General features: G+C 43.6%; 1 protein-coding gene across 1 annotated transcript in view; it reads right to left on the bottom strand.

Annotated features, from left to right (window-relative positions):
* The window catches only part of utrn (utrophin), a 664,298-nt gene that overhangs the window by 95,157 nt on the left and 548,498 nt on the right, over positions 1-20,643 (bottom strand). Inside the window, exons 65-68 of the mRNA XM_067989572.1 lie at positions 14,807-14,892; positions 6,709-6,866; positions 3,336-3,502; positions 1,363-1,474 (exon numbers count right to left, since the gene is read on the bottom strand). Of these exons, the coding sequence (XP_067845673.1) occupies positions 1,363-1,474; positions 3,336-3,502; positions 6,709-6,866; positions 14,807-14,892 (523 nt within the window). The remainder of the gene's footprint in view (positions 1-1,362; positions 1,475-3,335; positions 3,503-6,708; positions 6,867-14,806; positions 14,893-20,643) is intronic.

Below are 20,643 nucleotides of genomic sequence, written 5' to 3'. Positions count from 1 at the left end.
TTCCCAGGGATTATTTGGATATGATATTGCTGGATCAGACAAAACTACTTTAAAAGATCTATTTTACAAATTGGAATTTCACAATAAGGTTCAAATAGAAACATTATTACTTCCATTAAAAGCAATTCAAATAAAGCAAATTAATAGAAAAACAAGTCTTGTTGGACAAAAAATCTAAAGCATGAAATCCAAATGTTGCTCGTCTATCAATAACTTTGCTCTTCTTCACTGCAATATCCCGCTGTACATTTAGAAGGACAAGCCCGATTTATCAGTTTTCACTGGTTGAACTGACCAGTTCTGAAAGAACATCTGTTGTTTTTGTGTTCGATCAAGTGATCTAAGGCACGTTATTTCTAAAGAAGCACTAGTCCAATAAAAAAATCATAGAAATTGAAGGAGGCATTTGAACATCCTATCTGCCGAAGCCACTGCTCCCCAACAAGAGGAAACACTCAACCCCCAGTCAGTCTAACAAAACCTTTTATACTTTTGAAAACCTCTATTAGATCGCCTCTAATCCCTCTCTGCTCCAGTGGAAATAGTCCCAGTATCTCGTTTCTCCTTTTACCTCTAGTTTCCTATTGCTGGCATCATTCTGATGAATCCATGCTGCATGCTCTCTACGGCTTTAATGTCCTTTCTATATAAGGATGCCCAAAACTGCACACGGTACTCATTTATGACCTAACCGTAGTTTGTAGAAATGTATTACTTTTTGTACTCATGCCGTTGGCCTTTTTTATTGCTTTGTCAAACTGCATCGCGTTTCAGGGAATCATGTATTTAAATCCCTAGGTCTCTCTGTTCATCCACACCCTTCAGCATCTTTATATTGATTGCATAGCCCTATGATTTTTCTTCAAAATGTAGAACCTCACACTTACTCAAGTCAAACTGCATCTGCCACCTATCTGCACATTCCATTAATCTGTTCAGGTCTTGCTGAGGTGCTTGGTTGTGATGCCCCGGCTCACATAATCGAATAGCCAACTGAACTCCACTGTGCAAGTCATGCATGAAGAATGGCCACTTGGGTGAAATACTGGAGACTGGCCTGTGCCTCTGGGAATGTATCCTAGCATGAGTCAGAAAACTGAAGGGATTAAAAAAAGCAGTTGCTTCTGAATCTTGTGCTGTGGACTTGGGTGCACAAGAGGATGACACCAACTTCACCTAGCTCTGGTGCTCAATAAGCACTGCCAATAGACCATTATCATACATGTCTGATGGCAATTCCGTAATGGTGCATTTTGTAGAAAGACTTTTAAAGATTGGTGTATCTGAACCTTCAAGTTTTTCGCAGTGATTTATCCACACAGATTACGTACAATACTACAAAGTGGAACGTGCATTACTCACCGGAGTGCAGTACTCCACCATTGGGTAATGTAACTTGTGTCCCTTTGTTGTGCGCCCTGAAAAGAAACAGCTTTGGCAGATATCATAGTTGAAATGTTTGAGGCTCCGGTACCTGGGGAGGAGGAACAAGCAGAAAAGGAAATATCAATAACTTTTGCATAATGTGCGATTCTATTCCACGAACCGATCACTAAAGAGTTTTGACTTTTTAAACTTTTTCTTCCCTATCCTATTTTAGTTTAGATTTCTCTTTCTATTGAGGGAAGAACGGTGAAGGTCCACAGTGCAACAGGTTGAAAAGTAAAAGGGAAGAAAACATAAATCAAATGGCAATGATTAAATAATGCAAGCTTGTATTTTGAGAAACTGAACATTGTAGGGAGGTGAGACCGAGATGCAAGGAGGGTCACAGTTTTGATGTCCTGGTAAAGATGAATTTGAGTAGTAGACTGCAGAGAGGCTTGATTGTAACACGTGAGGAAGTAAAGAGGATAACAAAGGTGCAGGATGGTGTATTTTCAGCTTAGGAGGAGGAAGAAGAGAATGTTCTAAGGAAGAGAAAGAGAAAAATAGTAAAGAGAGAAAAAAAGAAAGGAGAGAAGAAATAAAATGTAATGATGCAGCCACTGCACAAAGGATGGAAGTTATGTTAACTGAGGGTGCATAAATTGAAGGGACTTGATCAATGTAGAGTGGAATCATCAACAAATGAGTGGCTAGAATTGGATAAAGAAGGTCACTTATATGAAGAAACGGAGCAGGAGAGAGGGTAGAGCCTTAGGCAGACTCAGAGAATGAGCCATTAGTTAAAGCACAGATAGGAAACTGAATAGCCATAAACACTGTTTCGTTGGAAGCCCACATGAAGGTAAAAATGACAGACCCTGTCAAAGGCTATGGAGATGTCCAAGGCAAAGTGCTCAAAAGCAGAGTTCCAGATGTATACAGCATGGACAACAAGATCAACATAGGAACCACACTGCCAATTATGCATTAGGCCAGAATTTTCAAGGCAATGGATAAATTGAGATAGAATAGCAGCTTCTATAACTTTATAAAGTATGAATGTAAGTTTGTATTAAAAGGGATAAGTGGAATCACCTTTCTTAGTAAGAGGTTCAACATATGTATAAGAAGGTTGGTGGATTAAGAGCAAGAAAGATTGAAGAAACGGTAAAGGAAAGGGATATATTTGGAGGAACACATCTTGAGGACAATGGGAGGGATGCCAGCAGCACCAGATGTTTCATTGGCCTCAAGAGACTGCAGGATCCAACACATCTGGCATTGATAAAACTTGATGTCTGTCATAACGGAGCAATGGAGGGAGGCTCTTTAACAAGATCATGAAGCTTAGGAGAAAAGTTAACCAAAAAAGGTGCAATTTACCTGTAGGAAATCCTGTCCAAGACCTGGAATTTAATTGGGTGGAAATTATGGACAAGTGCCCTTGCCTATCATTCTGCACTATGTGTAACCACTTTCAAAGCATGGACTGATAAAAGGCCCTTCTGTACATTCCCAATAATTACAAAATAGAGAAAAACAGAAGCCCAGTCACGACCTGGTTGCAAATCTGATTTTGATCCAGAACTGCAACTGCTGTGATCAAAGGGGCTGGCACTAAAATACCAAAAACCTGAAGTACTCACCTCTCCCAAAATTAAGATGAAGCACCTTTAAATTTCATTCTTGCTAATGTCCCCCATTGTCTCGAAACTCTGAAGTGAGATTCTTTTGAGAACCAGTGCACTATGTTGCAGTTTTTCTGGATGCTGAGCTTAGATGAAAATGACTCAAATTATGCATCACCATTGGTGGAGACTGAATTAATGCTTTGACCCATGAATTTGTTGGGACTTTTAATTACTTCTGCTATATTATTTGCTGAATTTGGAAGTTTCCAAACTAACATTTAAAGGTAAAATTCTTTCCCGGTATTATATGACTCCTTGCCAGGTTGCACGTCTCACCTAAAGCCTACGATCGGGCACTCTTTGCAGATGTTACACTTTGCCTGATGTTTTGCAGTTTCAGCAGCTGCCACTCGATGCAGAACAGGCAGCCAGACCATGGACTGAGGCTCCAGTCTCATCCACTCTACAAACAGTTTAGCATCAATCTCCGGTTTGTTCTGACCCTAGAGGAAAGTGAAATACCAGCTGCATCAACACGGAGTTGAGATTTAAGTCTGCATTCTCGATAATTTACTGTCTAACACATTAATATTGGGCCTTCTGCCATCTTTGCCCGTTTCTACTGGATTAGTATAATTAAAATGTCTTAAATATGAAGTATTTTATGCAGGTGTTCGCTGTGGGTCAGTGGTAGCATGCTTGCCTCTGAATTGGAAGGTGGTGGGTTCAAGCCCCACTCCAGGACTTGAGCACATAATCTAGGTTGACACTTTAGAGCAGTACTGAGGGCGTGCTGCATTGTTGCAGGGGCAGTACTGAGGGCGTGCTGCATTGTCGGAGGGGCAATACTGAAGGAGTGCTGCATTGTCGGAGGGGCAGTACTGAGGGAGTGCTGCATTGTCGGAGGGGCAGTACTGAGGGAGTGTTGCATTGTCGGAGGGGCAGTACTGAAGGAGTGCTGCATTGTTGGAGGGGCAGTACCGAAGGAGTGCTGCATTGTCGGAGGGGCAGTATTGAGGGAGTGTTGCACTGTCGGAGGGCTTCCACTGTTGGAGGTGCCGTCTCTCAGACGTAAAACCAAGAACTGACTCCTTTTTCAGGTGGACATTAAAGATGCTGCACTTCCTGAAAAATAGCACAGAGTTTTTTCCCAGTGTTCAGGCCGACATTCTTTCCTCAACCAACACCATCCAGGAAAAACAGATTTACTAGTCATTCATTTCATTGCTATTCATGGGATCATGCTGTGCACAAATTGGCTGCTGCATATGCCTACATAAGTCACTGTACTTCGAAAAGTAATTTATGTAAAGGGTTTTAAGATGTTTCTTGAAAGGTCCCAGCGGATTGAAAAACCGCAAACGTAACACCCCTATTAAAGGAGGGAGTGAGACAGAAAGCAGGTAACTATAGACCAGTTAGCCTAACATCCGTCATTGGGAAAATGCTAGAATCCATTATTAAGGAAGTAGTAGCAGGACATTTGGAGACTCATAATACAATCAAGGAGAGTCAACATGGTTTTATGAAGGGGAAACCGTGTCTGACAAATTTATTAGAGTTCTTTGAGGAAGTAACGGGCAGGGTGGATAAAGGGGAACCAATGGATGCAGTATATTTGGATTTCCAAAAGACATTCGACAAGGTGCCACATAAAAGATTACTGCACAAGATAAGAGCTCATGGTGTTAGGGGTAATATACTGGCATGGATAGAGGATTTGCTAACTAACAGAAAACAAAGAGTCGGGATAAAAGGGTCATTTTCAAAATGGCAATCTGTAACTAGTGGGGTGCCGCAGGGATCAGTGCTGGGGCCTCAACTATTTACAATATATATCAATGACTTCGAAGTACAGTGACTTATGTAGGCATATGCAGCAGCCAATTTGTGCACAGCATGATCCCATGAAGGAACAGAGTGCCTTGTGGCCAAATTTGCTGATGATACAAAGATAGGTGAAAAGCAAGTTGTGATGAGGACACAAAGTGTCTGCAAAGGAATATTGAAAGGTTAAGCGAATGGGCAAAAATTTGGCAGATGGAATATAATGTGGGAAAATGTGAAGTCATCCACTTTGGGAGGAAAAATAAAAAAGCAAAATATTATTTGAATGGAGAAATACTACAAAATGCTGCAATACAGAGGGATCTGGGTGTCCTCGTACATGAAACACAAAAAGTCAACATACAGGTGCAGCAGGTAATCCGGAAGGCAAACGGAATATTGGCCTTTATTTCTAAGGGGATGGAGTATAAAAGCAGGGAAGTCATGCTACAACTGTACAGGGTGCTGGTGAGACCACACCTGGAGTACTGCGTACAGTTCTGGTGCCCTTATTTAAGGAAGGACATACTTGCATTGGAGGCAGTTCAGAGAAGGTTCACTAGGTTGATTCCGGGTACAAAAGGGTTGTCTTATGAGGAAAGATTGAACAGGTTGGGTCTATACTCATTGGAGTTTAGAAGAATGAGAGGAGATCCTATTGAAACATACAAGATTCTGAGGGGACTCGATAGGGTAGATGCTGAGAGGATGTTACCCCTCATGGGGGAATCTAAAACTAGGGGACATAGTCTCAGAATAAGGGGTCGCCCGTTTAAGACGGAAATGAGGAGGAATTTCTTCTCCCAGAGGGTCGTGAATCTTTGGAATTCTTTACCCCAAAAAGCTGTGGAGGCTGAATCATTGAATACATTCAAGGCTGAGTTAGACAAATTTTTGATCAGCGAGGGAGTCAAAGGATATGGGAAAAGGGCGGGAAAGTGGAGTTGAGGTAAAAATCAGATCAGCCATGATCTCACTAAATGGCGGAGCAGGCTCGAGGGGCTGAATGGCCTACTCCTATCTCTTATTATGGTCTTATGGTCTTCTCAGAGATGTCATAAGGAGCTATATAAATGTAAGTCTTAGCTATAACCTATATAAGGTAGAGCTGAATATGTCTCCTAGTGTATGAACAATGTAGAGGGGGGCTGTGCTTAAACACATTGCTGGGCATGAGTTGGAAATGCTCCAATGTGGCTGCTGGAGACACGAAGGCAACTGATTGGTGGGATGGAGGTGCAGTAAACAGAGGAGTTGACTAACAATGTGATACAGACAACAGAGATCAATTAGAAACCTCTCATTTGTTAAGGTTGCTGAAAACCGCAGTATGAGAAAATTGAATTCAATAAATGCTCCGAAATGAGTGGAACAGCAACGATTGAATAGAGTTGTGGATTGACTGAATGTCATCTCCATCGATAAAATGAAATGCGAGAAATAAGGAAATAAGACGAACGTGGATTGATTATACAAAAAGTTATAAGCTGCTCCACTTCTAAAAAAAAAGGTTCTTCAAAGAACTCTACAAATGGTAAATTTCTGTAGCTTACTTAGTCTCTGCCAAATCTTGTGAAGCACATAGTTACATTTTTTTACACCCATCAAAGTGACAGATGTCAGTACTGGGGAATGGGACACTTTACATTTAAGACTGCCAGTGTCAGCATCATGCACTCCCAGGCCAGGTACAGCACAGTCAGATGCAGAGCCAAACTTCCATCCACTCTGCTCCAATAATGTGCTTCAACCCCAACCTTGGAAAGTGGCATTTCCCCATGAACTGTCTGATTGACATTACCAATTAGTGTTGGATTGAAGACAGTTTTGTGCTGTAGGCCCTTGCCCACAAGGAACTGGAACTGGAGCAGAGCATACTTACGTGTTGGAAGCAACTGCGGACACTTGGTTCAATGTTGCTGCCGCCAAATGAAGCTACTTCCCCTAGCTGGCGAGGGATCTGGACTGCATCATGAAGCAAAAGGCTCAGGTTTCGCTGGTCACACAGATCAGTGGGTACGGCTACTTGTTTGAAAAGATCTGCAAAAGTTATCAATAAGGAAAATACTAAGATTGCTAACCTTCAGAGAGGCAGTTGAGAGTTCAATAAGCCCAATGTATTTGCCTCGGTAACCTTGCTTGGTTAATTATGCCAAACATTTCTCTCTCAGTAAAGAAGCGTTTTCTGATATTTGGTATAAATTTACTTTTCACCAATTTATGATTTCCAGTTCTATGTTCTACTTTGAAACAATTTGTGTTTGTTGAGATACCATTTAATATTGTACATTGTATGCCTCTGAGGAAGTCCCTTCGCCACTTTCTTTCTCGATTGTAAAGCTTAAACTGTTCTAACCTTTTCTCGTACTCTTCCCCATTACACTTGGGACCACTCTTGTTGCTCTTTTGTGCACCCTTTCTAATGTATGGATCTTTTTTGTGATGTTGCCTTGAGTGCAAAATGCTGTTGTGATGAGGAGCTAGCCATCTAAACGAACCTTAGGTCATGAATTTAGCTTGCAATTATAATACAATTGTTTTCAATCCACCTTCCTAACCTATCAATTCCCATGACTAATTTATAACAAATATAGTGAGCTGAGTACCTTACTAATAGATTGTGAGTGCGCATGTGCTCTAAAATTGGATGGTGGTTTGTCCCCAGTGATCCCTACATGGTTAGCTCCAGAATTCAAGCCATCACAGGCAAAACAACAAAGGAAAACATATTCACAAAATGTGCCAATTGGACAAACACCACAAAAGTGGGTTACACAAGCAAAATATCATGGAACTGCCAGGTATTACTAATGTTGGAGTTGTCTGCCTGTATAAACAGTAATTAGATATAAAACATTACAGCACATCGTTAACTATATTTTAAAAATCCATAGGCACTTTAAGGCTAGTCAAGAGCAACCAGCATGCTCTGAATTATACCATAACACATTTGTACTTATATTAAAACTATAGCTGAATAAGAACATAAGAACATAAGAAATAGGAGCAGGAGTAGGCCAATCGGCCCCTCGAGCCTGCTCCGCCATTCAATAAGATCATGGCTGATCTGATCCTAACCTCAAATCTAAATTCATGTCCAATTTCCTGCCTGCTCCCCGTAACCCCTAATATAATGTTAAAAAGGACGTTCACTGATTGAACGGAATAGTACAAATGGCACTCTCATCTTTTAAAACAGGTTTTCGTTTCTTTTCTGCAGTAATTATTCAAGCACTGAAAGGGGAAGTTAATTCTCTTCACTTAATGGTGCATAAATTGACGCCTCATTTAGATCAATGTACAGGCTCTGCCATTAACATCGCACAGAATTTCTTGACAGCATAGTATCATAATATGTTACAGCGCAGAAAGTGGCTATTTGGCCATCGTGCCTGTGCAGGCTCCTTGAAAGAGATATCCACTAATCCCACTCCCCTGCTCTTTGCCCACAGCCCTGTAATTTTTTTCCTTTCAAATATTTATCCAATTCCCCTTTGAAAGTTATTATTGAAACTGTTTCCACTACCATTTCAAGCAATGCATTCCAGATCATAACAACTTGCTGCGTCAAAAAATGTTTCCTCATGTCACCTCTGGTTCTTTTTCCAATCACCTTAAATCTGTATCCTCTGGTTACCGAACCTTCTGCCACTGGAAAGCCAAAACTGTAATAAAACTCGAAACCATTCATGATTTGGAACAACTCGATCAAATCTCCTCTTTATCTTCTCTGCTCCAAGGAGAACAACCCCAGCTTCTCCAGTTTCTCCATGTAACTGAAGTCCATCATCCCTTCTAGTACCATTTTAGTAAATCTCTTCTGCACCCTCTCTAAGGCCTTGATATGGGGATTGGGCAGCAAAGTGGAGCTGAGTTGAAGATCAGCCATGATCTGACTGAATGGCGGAACAGGCTCAAGGGGCTGTATGGCCTACTCCTGCTCCTATTTCTTATGTTATTATGCTGACATCCTTCCTAAAAAGTGTGGTGCCTACAACTGAACACAATACTCCAGCTGAGACCTAACTAGTGTTTTGCTAACTACACAAACCTAACTACTACGCGCGTGCATTCACACACACGCACGCAACTTATAGTACATCTTGGATATGCACATTTACTGTTGGACTTGGCTTTCATTTAAAAAAACTTGCTACAATGCACAGAATTATTGGAGTTTTAAAGTGCAGTGTTCCATTCTTTAAATCCTCTGCTTTGTCTGCAATTATTTTGTTCAGTACTTTCGCATATTAGTTGGCATGATAATAGGGTACAGCTAGAGGCAACTGGAAGATAGAGACAGTTCAACAATTTGATCCTAATAGTTACAGAGAGTACATCTTCGTCTTCACTTCTCTATACAAGGGGAAGGTTCAGGCAATGGCTCTGCCTGTGAGTGTGTTTCAGGAGACGCAGTGTGTGATGCTTCAGTACTGATGAAAACTCATATTAGAAACCTTCCCTCAATTCAGCACAAAACTGTCAATCTCAGACAGGTGGGCAACAATATAGTTGGTATGGGGAGTGGTAATACCACCCTGGTGAAATAGTGGATGATCTTCAATTTCAAAATGCTCGTCCTGCTTCCACCCTGCCACATCTTTGTTCGTAGCAGTTGCTCCTTTGATGCCGTCCTGCTTCCTGATTCCAGCCCTTGTTTCACCTTTGTGGCTGCTCTCTCGGCCACCATGCCCCTGCCCTTTGCAATTCTTTCCATCTTACATCCGCCCTCTTTTCAAAACATCCCTCGTCATCTGCTCTTTCGACCCACTCCCCTAAATCCACGTTCTTCCCTCCCACTCTATGCTCATGTTATTTGTTCTCTGCACTATAAAGCATTCCACGATGCCTTTACAAAATGATTGTAAACAATTTTACAACACCAAGTTATAGTCCAGCAATTTTATTTTAAATTCACAAGCTTTCGGAGGCTTCCTCCTTCGTCAGGTGAACGATGTGAACATCTTTACAAAATGAGAACAACTTGCATTGATATAGCTCCTTTAACATCGTAAAACATCCCAAGGCACTTCACAGGAGTGTAATCAGACAAATATTGATATCAAGACAAAGAAAGGGATATTAGGACGGGTGACTAAAAGCTTGGTCAAAGAGGTAGGTTTTATGGAGGGTTATAAAGGAGGAGGGAAAGGTGGAGTGGCAGAGAGTTTTGGGGAGGGAAACCCACAGCATAGGGTCTAGACAGCTGAAAGCACGGGCACCAATGGTGGGGTGAAGGGAGTGGGGCGAAGGGAGTGGGGCTTGCATAAGAGGCCAATGTTTGAGGAATGCAGAGATCTTGGAGGGTTGTTTGAACACAAGGATAAGAATTTTAAAATCAAGGTGGTGGTGGACTGGGAGCCAAGGTAGGTCAGCGAGCATTGAGGTGCTGGATGAGCGGCACTTGGCGTGCGTTAGGATACGGGCAGAAGAGCTCAAGTTTCGGGAAGATGGAAGATGGAACGCCAGTCAGGAGAACATTGCAATAGTTGAGTCTGGATAACCAAAAACATGGATGAGGGTTTCAGCAGATGAGCTGAGGCAGGGGCGGAGACGGGCGATGTTACAAAGATGGAAGTAGGCGGTCTTGGTGATGGAGAGGCTACGGGGTTGGAAGCTCAACTCAGGATTAAATAGGATGCCAAGGTTACGAACAGTCTGATTCTACCCGAGACAGTGGCCAGGGAGGGGGATGCAATTGGTGGTGAGCGAATCTAAGATAATGGCTTTGGTCTTCCCAATATTCCCAGGACTTTTTTTTTTATTCGTTAGTGGGATGTGGGCGTCGCTGGCGAGGCCGGCATTTATTGCCCATCCCTAATTGCCCTTGAGAAGGTGGTGGTGAGACACCTTCTTGAACTGCTGCAGTCCGTGTGATGAAGGTTCTCCCACAGTGCTGTTAGGAAGGGAGCTCCAGGATTTTGACCCAGTGACGATGAAGGAACGGTGATATATTTCCAAGTCGGGATGGTGTGTGACTTGGAGGGGAACGTGCAGGTGGTGTTGTTCCCATGTGCCTGCTGCTCTTGTCCTTCTAGGTGGTAGAGGTCGCGGGTTTGGGAGGTGCTGTCGAAGAAGCCTTGACGAGTTGCTGCAGTGCATCCTGTGGATGGTACACACTGCAGCCACGGTGCGCCAGTGGTGAAAGGAGTGAATGTTTAGGGTGGTGGATGGGGTGCCAATCAAGCGGGCTGCTTTGTCCTGGATGGTGTTGAGCTTCTTGAGTGTTGTTGGAGCTGCACTCATCCAGGCAAGTGGAGAGTATTCCATCACACTCCTGACTTGTGTCTTGTAGATGGTGGAAAGGCTTTGGGGAGTCAGGAGGTGAGTCACTCGCCGCAGAATACCCAAGTCTCTGACCTGCTCTTGTAGCCACAGTATTTATGTGGCTGGTCCAGTTAAGTTTCTGGTCAATGGTGACCCCCAGGGTGTTGATGGTGGGGGATTCAGCGATGGTAATGCCGTTGACTGTCAAGGGGAGGTGGTTAGACTCTCTCTTGTTGGAGATGGTCATTGCCTGGCACTTGTCTGGCACGAATGTTACTTGCCACTTATGAGCCCAAGCCTGGATGTTGTCCAGGTCTTGCTGCATGCGGGCACGAACTGCTTCATTATTTGAGGGGTTGCGAATGGAACTGAACACTGTGCAATCATCAGCAAACAACCCCATTTCTGACCTTATGATGGAGGGAAGGTCATTGATGAAGCAGCTGAAGCTAGTTGGGCCTAGGACACTGCCCTGAGGAACTCCTGCAGCAATGTCCTGGGGCTGAGATGATTGGCCTCCAACAACCACTACCATCTTCCTTTGTGCTTGGTATGACTCCAGCCACTGGAGAGGTTTCCCCGATTCCCATTGACTTCAATTTTACGAGGGCTCCTTGGTGCCACACTTTGTCAAATGCTGCCTTGATGTCAAGTGCAGTTACTCTCACCTGACCTCTGGAATTCAGCTCTTTTGTCCATGTTTGGACCAAGGCTGTAATGAGGTCTGGAGATGAGTGGTCCTGGCGGATCCCAAACTGATCATCGGTAAGCAGGTTATTGGTGAGTAAGTGCCGCTTGACAGCACTGTTGACGACACCTTCCATCACTTTGCTGATGATTGAGAGCAGACTGATGGGGCGGTAATTGGCCGGATTGGATTTGTCCTGCTTTTTGTGGACAGGACATATCTGGGCAATTTTCCACATTGTCGGGTAGATGCTAGTGTTGTAGCTGTACTGGAACATTTTGGCTAGAGGTGCGGCTAGTTCTGGAGTACAAGTCTTCAGCACTACAGCCGGGATGTTGTCAGGGCCCACAGCCTTTGTTGTATCTGGTGCACTCAGCCGTTTCTTGATATCACGTGGAGTGAACTGAATCGAAGACTGGCTTCTGTGATGGTGGGGATATCGGGAAAAGGCCGAGATGGATCATCCACTTGGCACTTCTGGCTGAAGATGGTTGCAAACGCTTCAGCCTTGTCTTTTGCACTCACGTCCTGGACTCCGCCATCATCGAGGATGGGATTGTTTACAGAGCCTCCTCCTCCCGTTAGTTGTTTAATTGTCCACCATCATTCATGACTGGATGTGGCAGGACTGCAGAGCTTTGATCTGATCTGTTGGTTGTGGAGTCGCTTAGCTCTGTCTATAGCATGTTGCTTCCGTTGTTTAGCATGCATATAGTCCTGTGTTTTGGCTTCCCCAGGTTGGCACCTCATTTTTTAGGTATGCCTGGTGCTGCTCCTGGCATGCTCTTCTGCACTCCTCATTAAACCAGGGTTGATCCCCTGGCTTGTTGGTAATGGTAGAGTGAGGAATATGCTGGGCCATGAGGTTACAGATTGTGCTGGAATACAAATCTGCTGCTGCTGATGGCCCACAGCGCCTCATGGATGCCCAGTTTTGAGCTGCTCGATCTGTTCTGAATCTATTCCATTTAGCACGGTGGTAGTGCCACACAACACGTTGGATGGTGTCCTCAGTGTGAAGATGGGACTTTGTCTCCACGAGGACTGTGCGGTGGTCACTCCTACCAATACTGTCATGGACAGATGCATTTGCGACAGGTAGATTGGTGAGGACGAGGTCAAGTAGGTTTTTCCCTCGTTTTGATTCGCCCACCACCTGCCGCAGGCCAAATCTGGCAGCTATGTCCTTCGGGACTCGGCCATCTCGGTCAGTAGTGGTGCCACCGAGCCACTCTTGGTGATGGACATTGAAGTCCCCCACCCAGAGTACATTTTGTGCCCTTGCTACCCTCAGTGCTTCCTCCAAGTGGTGCTCAACATGGAGGAGGACTGATTAAGGGCTGAGGAAGGGCGGTAGGTGGTAATCAGCAGGAGGTTTCCTTGCCCATGTTTGACATGATGCCATGAGGTCCAGAGTCGATGTGGAGGACTCCCAGGGCCACTCCCTCCTGACTGTGTATCACTGTACCACCACCTCTGGTGGGTCTGTCCTGCCGGTGGGACAGGATATACCCAGGGATGGTGATGGAAGAGTCAGGGATGTTGGCTGAAAGGTATAATTCTGTGCGTATGGCCATGTCAGGCTGTTGCTTGACTAGTCTGTGGGACAGCTCTCCCAATTTTGGCACAAGTCCTCTGGTGTTAGTGAGGAGGACTTTGCAGGGTCGACAGGGCTTGGTTTGCTTTTGTCGTGTCCGGTGTCTAGTGGTCCAATGCCGGGTCGTCCATCCGGTTTTATTCTTATTATGACTTTTCGTAGCGAGATTGTACAACTGAGTGGCTTGCTGGGTCATTTTAGAGGGCGATTAAGAATCAACCACATTGCTGTGGGTCTGGAGTCACATATAGGCCAGACCGGGTAGGGACGGCAGGTTTCCTTCCCTAAAGGGGATTAGTGAACCAGATGGGATTTTACGACAATCAGGTAGTTTCATGGCCACTATTACTGATACTGTTTTTTTAAATTCCAGATTTTTATTTAATTAATTGAATTTAAATTCTCCAGCTGCAGTGGCAGGATTTGAACTCATGACTCTGGATTATTAGTCCAGTTACATAACCACTATGCTATCATACCCACTGGATGTCAAACAAGTGGTCTGACAACACAGAGGCAGTGGAGGAGTTGAGAGAGATGGTGGTGAGACAGAGCTGGGTGTTGTCAGCGTACATGTGGAACCTGACATCACGTCTTCGGATGATGTCACTGAGGGGCAGCATGTAGATGAGAAATTGGAAGGGAACCAAGGATAGATCCTTGGGGGATTCTAGAGGTAACGGTGCAGGAGTGTGAAGAGAAGCTGTTGCAGGTGAATCTCTGGCTACGATTGGAACCAGGTGAGGGCACTCCCACTCTGCCGGAAAACGGTGGCGAGGCATTGGAGGAGGATAGCGTGGTCAACCGTGTCATAACACTACATAAATGCAAGTCATTGCTCTTCTGTGGCTGGAGCAGAGATTTATTACTGCAGACGGGTACTTCTATCTGTTCTGTTGCTGAACCGAGAATGATCAACACAGACTATATCTGGATGGCCAGGGATGGAAGAGCTCAGCCAGCCCTGACATACCTCACAAAAATTAGGGAAGAATACACATATAATTCTTAAATTTAATAAAGTAGGGTTAAGGCTCAATTTTTGGCATCACTCTTCTGTTTTAACGATATTTGATAAACACAGTGCTATTATTTCCTGAGATGGACTCTGCAGCTTCAGCAGCAACTTTGACAATTCTCCTTGCATTGCAAGATCTCTCAGTGCATTAAGCAGCTCGAGTGGCACATGGAAAGTAGTGAGAACAAGGCTCCCTGAAATATTGCTACATATTTAGACTTTTAATATTCTATTCAACATTGCAGTGATTAAAAGCTTTCTCCAATAAAAGCAGTTACTAAGGAGCCCTGCAACGTTCAGTGCCCTTGGGAATTAGCAACATCCTACATGTTTAAACTACCAAGAATGTAAAATGTTCAGTTTGACCGAGCATTTGCTCAGGTATTTGCAGTGGATGAGTTGCTACTTACACTTGTATTTTTCCTCCAGTAGACCCTTGGATAGACACATCAATCCAATTTTCAAAGACAGCACTCTGATTCTCCCACTCCTACCCCTGGAAGAGAAGAACATTGCACAAGGTCATAGATTGCTTTTTCTTATTTGAATACAGCGCAGGTCCACTTAGCACTGCCCTTTGTTAGACCCACAATTTAAAAAGGCAAACATTCTTTCACTTCTGTAGATCAATTAAAAGTATATATATTTGGCCCTCAAGTTTCTACAGCATCTTAACAAGGTTTGTAAAGATTGTACTGCACCCTTTATCTTTACAAACCCAGGTTTGAACCTAAATGCCTTTAGGCCTTACATGTCTACATTTTGATTTTTACCACTTTCTTTTGTGTGATCTGAACTGTGTTGCAATCTGAGTGATGAACACTTTGGTCAAAGCAGTCTAAAGCGTTTGTAAGTGACATTTAAAATATTTGCTTTTCCCTACTGGTGGTTCTAGTTATTCATTAGAGTCAATTAACATCTCCAACCAGCACTGCAGAGCAAACATAAGAACATAAAAACTAGCAGCAGGATTAGGCCATACAGCCTCTTGAGCTTGCTCTGCCATTCAATGGGAATCAGGGGGAAAACTCTCCAGTGGCTGGAGTCATACCTAGCACAAAGGAAGATGGTAGTGGTTGTTGGAGGCCAATCATCTCAGCCCCAGGACATTGCTGCAGGAGTTCCTCAGGGCAGTGTCCTAGGCCCAACCATCTTCAGCTGCTTCATCAATGACCTTCCCTCCATCATAAGGTCAGAAATGGGGTTGTTTGCTGATGATTGCAGTGTTTAGTTCCATTCAGAGCCCCTCAGATAATGAAGCAGTCCGTGCCCACATGCAGCAAGACCTGGACAACATCCAGGCTTGGGCTCATAAGTGGCAAGTAACATTCGTGGCCAGGCAATGACCATCTCCAACAAGAGAGAGTCTAACCACCTCCCCTTGACATTCAACGGCATTACCATCGCCGAATCCCCCACCATCCTGGGGGTCACCATTGACCAGAAACTTAACTGGACCAGCCACATAAATACTGTGGCTACAAGAGCAGGTCAGAGGCTGGGTATTCTGTGGCGAGTGACTCACCTCCTGACTCCCCAAAGCCTTTCCACCATCTACAAGGCACTAGTCAGGAGTGTGATGGAATACTCTCCACTTGCCTGGATGAATGCAGCTCCAACAACACTCAAGAAGCTCGACACCATCCAAGATAAAGCAGCCCGCTTGATTGGCACCCCATCCACCACCCTAAACATTCACTCCCTTCACCACCGGCGCACTGTGGCTGCAGTGTGTACCATCCACAGGATGCACTGCAGCAACTCGCCAAGGCTTCTTCGACAGCACCTCCCAAACCTGGGACCTCTACCACCTAGAAGGACAAGAGCAGCAGGCACATGGGAACAACACCACCTGCACGTTCCCCTCCAAGTCACACACCATCCCGACTTGGAAATATATCACCGTTCCTTTATCGTCGCTGGGTCAAAATCCTGGAACTCCCTTCCTAACAGCACTGTGGGAGAACCTTCACCACACGGACTGCAGCGGTTCAAGAAGGCGTCTCACCACCACCTTCTCAAGGGCAATTAGGGATGGGCAATAAATGCCGGCCTCGCCAGTGATGCCCACATCCCATGAACGAATAAAAAAAAGATAATGGCTGATCTTTGACCTCAACTCCACTTTCCTGCCCTTTCCTTTGATACCCTTCGTGTCCAAATATCCATGGATCTCAGTCTTGAATATACTCATTGAGCATCCACAGCCCTCTGGGGTAGAGAATTCCAAAGATTCATAGCCCATCTAGTGAAGAAATTTTTCCTCATCTCAGTTCTAAATGGCCGCTCCCTTATCTTGAGACTATGCCACCTAGTTCTAGACTGTCCAGCCAGGGGAAACAGCTTCTCAGCATCTACCCTGTCAAGCATTCAAAGAATTTTATACATTTCAATGAGATCACCTCTCATTTTTCTAAACTCCAGAGGATATAGGCCCTTTCTACTCAATCTCTCCTCATAGAACAACCCTCTCATCCTTTGCTGATGAACCTTTGTTGCACCCCCTCTAAGGTATTAGAGTAAGAAGACCAAAACTGTACACAGTACTCCAGGTGTAATCTCACCAGAGTCCTATATAACAGCAAGACCTCCTTATTCATATACTTCAACCTCCTTGCAATAAAGGTGTACATACCATTTGCCTTCCTAACTGCTTGTTGTACCTGCATGTTAACTTTCTGTGATTCGTGGACAAGGACACCCAAATCCCTCTACCAACATTTCTTAGTCTCTCACCTTTTAAAAAATATTGTTTTTCTATTCTTCCTACCAACGTGAATAATTTCACATTTCCCCACATTATACTCCATCTGCCACCTTCTCGCCCATTCACTTAACCTGTCTAAATCCCTCTGCATCCTCCTCACAGCTTACTTTCCCACCCACCTTTGTATCGTCAGCAAACTTGGATACATTACACTTGGTCCCCTCATCTAAGTCATTGATATATATTGTAAATAGCTGAGGCCCAAGCAATGATCCTTGCGGCACTCCACTAGTTACAAACTGCCAACCTGAGGATGACCTGTTTATTCCTACTCTCTGTTTTCTGTCCATTAACCAATCCTCTATCCATGCTAATATATTACCATGAGCCCCAATCTTGTGTAACAACCTCTTGTGTGGCACCTTATTGAATCTGTTTTGAAAATCCAAATATACTACATCCACTGGTTCCCCCTCATCTACCCTACTAGTTACACCCTCAAAAAAAACTCGAATAGATTTGTCAAACATGGCAAAGCCACACATCAGGCCTCAGAAGGGCTCCTATTATCTGCTATCAGGGAATTACTGGGTGAGGTCGAGGACGCAATGGTACTGCTCAATGGTTGGTCACTGGGTGGCGAGAAGGAGTGGGAAACTCTGGCTCATTTCCCTTTCTTGCACGAGTTCAGGGAGATCAGCTAGGATTTCCACATTCTATTGCCATCCAGCGATCACTGCTAGAAAAGAGGTGTCTGTGCATTGAGTGAGAGCAGAATCAGATCAGCTGTGCTGCCTTCCCCATTTGTCAGCCATGGCTCAGTGGGTAGCACTCTCACATCTGAGTCAGAAGGTCATGGGTTCAAGCTCCACTCCAGAGACTTGAGCCCATAATCCAGGCTGACACTCCCAGCGCAGTACTGAGGGCGTGCTGCACTGTCGGAGGTGCCGTCTTTTGAATGAGACGTTAAACAGAGGCCCTTTCTGCCCTCGCAGGTGGACGTAAAAGATCCCATTGTGGGGGAGTTTGGGTCTAGCTGGATTGCTCTTGCATAGAGCTGGTGCAGACTCGATGGACCGAATGGCCTCCTTCCATCCTGTAACCTTTCTATGATTCTATTTGAATAGACATCAAATGTACATGAAGGCTATTTACTGTAACTTCTTACATAAGTGATTTTTACATATTTCATTTCCGACTTGTTTAAATATCAATTTTCTTGGTTGCGTGTTACATTGCACTTATGCAAGATAACCTGAACAAAGTGTGTGATGTAATTCCACAGCTAGATGATAGTCCTGTGACATATATTTCCCATGACAAAATTCTTAGCCAAAGTTATTACCACAAGTAATTAAAAGAGTGGAATAAAATTAAAAGAGTGAAAGGTTGGGTGTTTTCAACGGAACACTGTAGGTGGGAGAACCTCTGTTACATCGCATAGTCAACAAAGCATCACAATTAATTTGTGTTGGCAGCTAAAAAATACTACAGATCCTGAGTGACAACAGATGAAAACTATGCACTTCCTCTGGCAATGATCACAGGGAGTTTGACAATACGCTGTTTTATAATTATAGGAATGCTGTATCATGCAACACTCATTTTATTACATAATATATGCTGTGGCGTTGCTCATGGACAAAAACTGTTTTTCTCCAATTTAGGCTGATAATTCAGTGCGAATACTGAGGGAGTGCTGCATTGTTATAGGTGCTACCTTTCAGAAGAGGCGTTAACCTGAAGTCTGTCTGTTTCTGCAGTTCAAATGAGATTAAAAATCCCACGGCACTATTTGAAGAGGAGCAGGTAGTGTATTCACGTCTTGCCCAACATCTTTCCCTCAACCAATACCACCAAAAACCCCAACAGATTAGCCGGTCATTTATTTTGCTGCGGTTTTGGGACATTGCTTGTTAGGAACATGGGAACATAGGAACAGGAGTAGGCCATTCAGCCCCTCGTGCCTGCTCCGCCATTTGATAAGATCATGGCTGATCTGTGATCTAACTCCATATACCTGCCTTTGGCCCATATCCCTTAATACCTTTGGTTGGCAAAAAGCTATCTATCTCAGATTTAAATTTAGCAATTGAGCTAGTATCAATTGCCGTTTGTGGAAGAGAGTTCCAAACTTCTACCACCCTTTGTGTGTGGAAATGTTTTCTAATCTCGCTCCTGAAAGGTCTGGCTCTAATTTTTAGACTGCGCCCCCTACTCTTAGAATCCCCAACCAGCGGAAATAGTTTCTCTCTATCCACCCTATCCGTTCCCCTTAATATCTTATAAACTTCGATCAGATCACCCCTTAACCTTCGAAACTCCAGAGAATACAACCCCAATTTGTGTAATCTCTCCTCGTAACTTAACCCTTGAAGTCCGGGTATCATTCTAGTAAACCTACGCTGCACTCCCTCCAAAGCCAATATGTTGCAGGACAGTGTTATCTATTTATTTCAGCAGCACAGAATGAAATAAATTGCTAGGCATAAGATGAACAGTTTTGGTTTTGTCACAGGTTGAAACTGAGGTTGAACCTGAAAAATATCAGCAAGAAAGCCCAGTTAAACACTGTGAAAACCTGGGAACTGAATAAAATGCCAGCCTCACATCCCACGAGGGACAAGACTTTGTGGAGGAAAATTGTCACAGATTTCGTACATAAAATGGGGCTTAATGATTTGAGAACCAATTTGTGCTATAAACTATATTTTAGGGCTAAATAATTAGTAGCTTGAAAACAACATGGCCACCAAAGGAATGTTGGGAGATTTTTTTGTGTGAATTGATCAGTTGGTTTTGTGGTGGTTGTTGGTTTGTTAAATGGAATTTTTGAGAGAAGGTCAGCGACTTAACTGTTTGGTTTTCTGGTGGTCATTAGCTGCGGGTTGGTAACTATCACTACTCATTCAGCAAATAGAACTGGTTTTTGATTTGCTCAAATATCTCATTAGTCCTTTTGACTGAATGTGAATCAATCAGCATAGTTAACTTAATATATAGATTTTTTAAAAGCCTAATTAAAAGTCTATGACATTAGTAACACCGCAAAGGTGTCACAAATCAATAGGACAAAAATTGTGTTTGCCTCAATAATCACTTAAATTAACCATGCTGATCAGCTAATGGGATTTTGAGCGAAACGCAAAGTGTTCTATACACTAGACAGGTAGTAAAATCTATCAGTAACCACTGCAAAATTAACCAATTTGCTCATTTTCTTCCCCAAAGCTTCCATTCACAAACCATCATGTACCAATCAAATTGTTCCACTTTCTTTAATTGGTCATGATGTTTCCTCACACACCAGTATGTAGGTATAATGATTAAAATTTATACCATAATATAGTAAAAATTATGTAATTCTGAAAACTTTCACTAAATCTACCTACAAAAGTCACCAATGTGTATCAGAAATGCTTCCAAGAAGTTCCCCCACACAGGTTTTTCCCCTTTTTCCACTGCCAGGAATGTTTCCTACTGTTTCCAGAGCTCAATTCTTTAGCTGGTGGTGGGTATTATAACTCCTGTTCATAAAGT

The sequence above is a fragment of the Heptranchias perlo genome, chromosome 8, assembly GCF_035084215.1.
Source record: "Heptranchias perlo isolate sHepPer1 chromosome 8, sHepPer1.hap1, whole genome shotgun sequence".
Classification (NCBI taxonomy): Eukaryota; Metazoa; Chordata; class Chondrichthyes; order Hexanchiformes; family Hexanchidae; genus Heptranchias; species Heptranchias perlo.
Note: the sequence above shows the minus strand (reverse complement) of the source record. Positions and strands in the feature narration are given on the sequence as shown.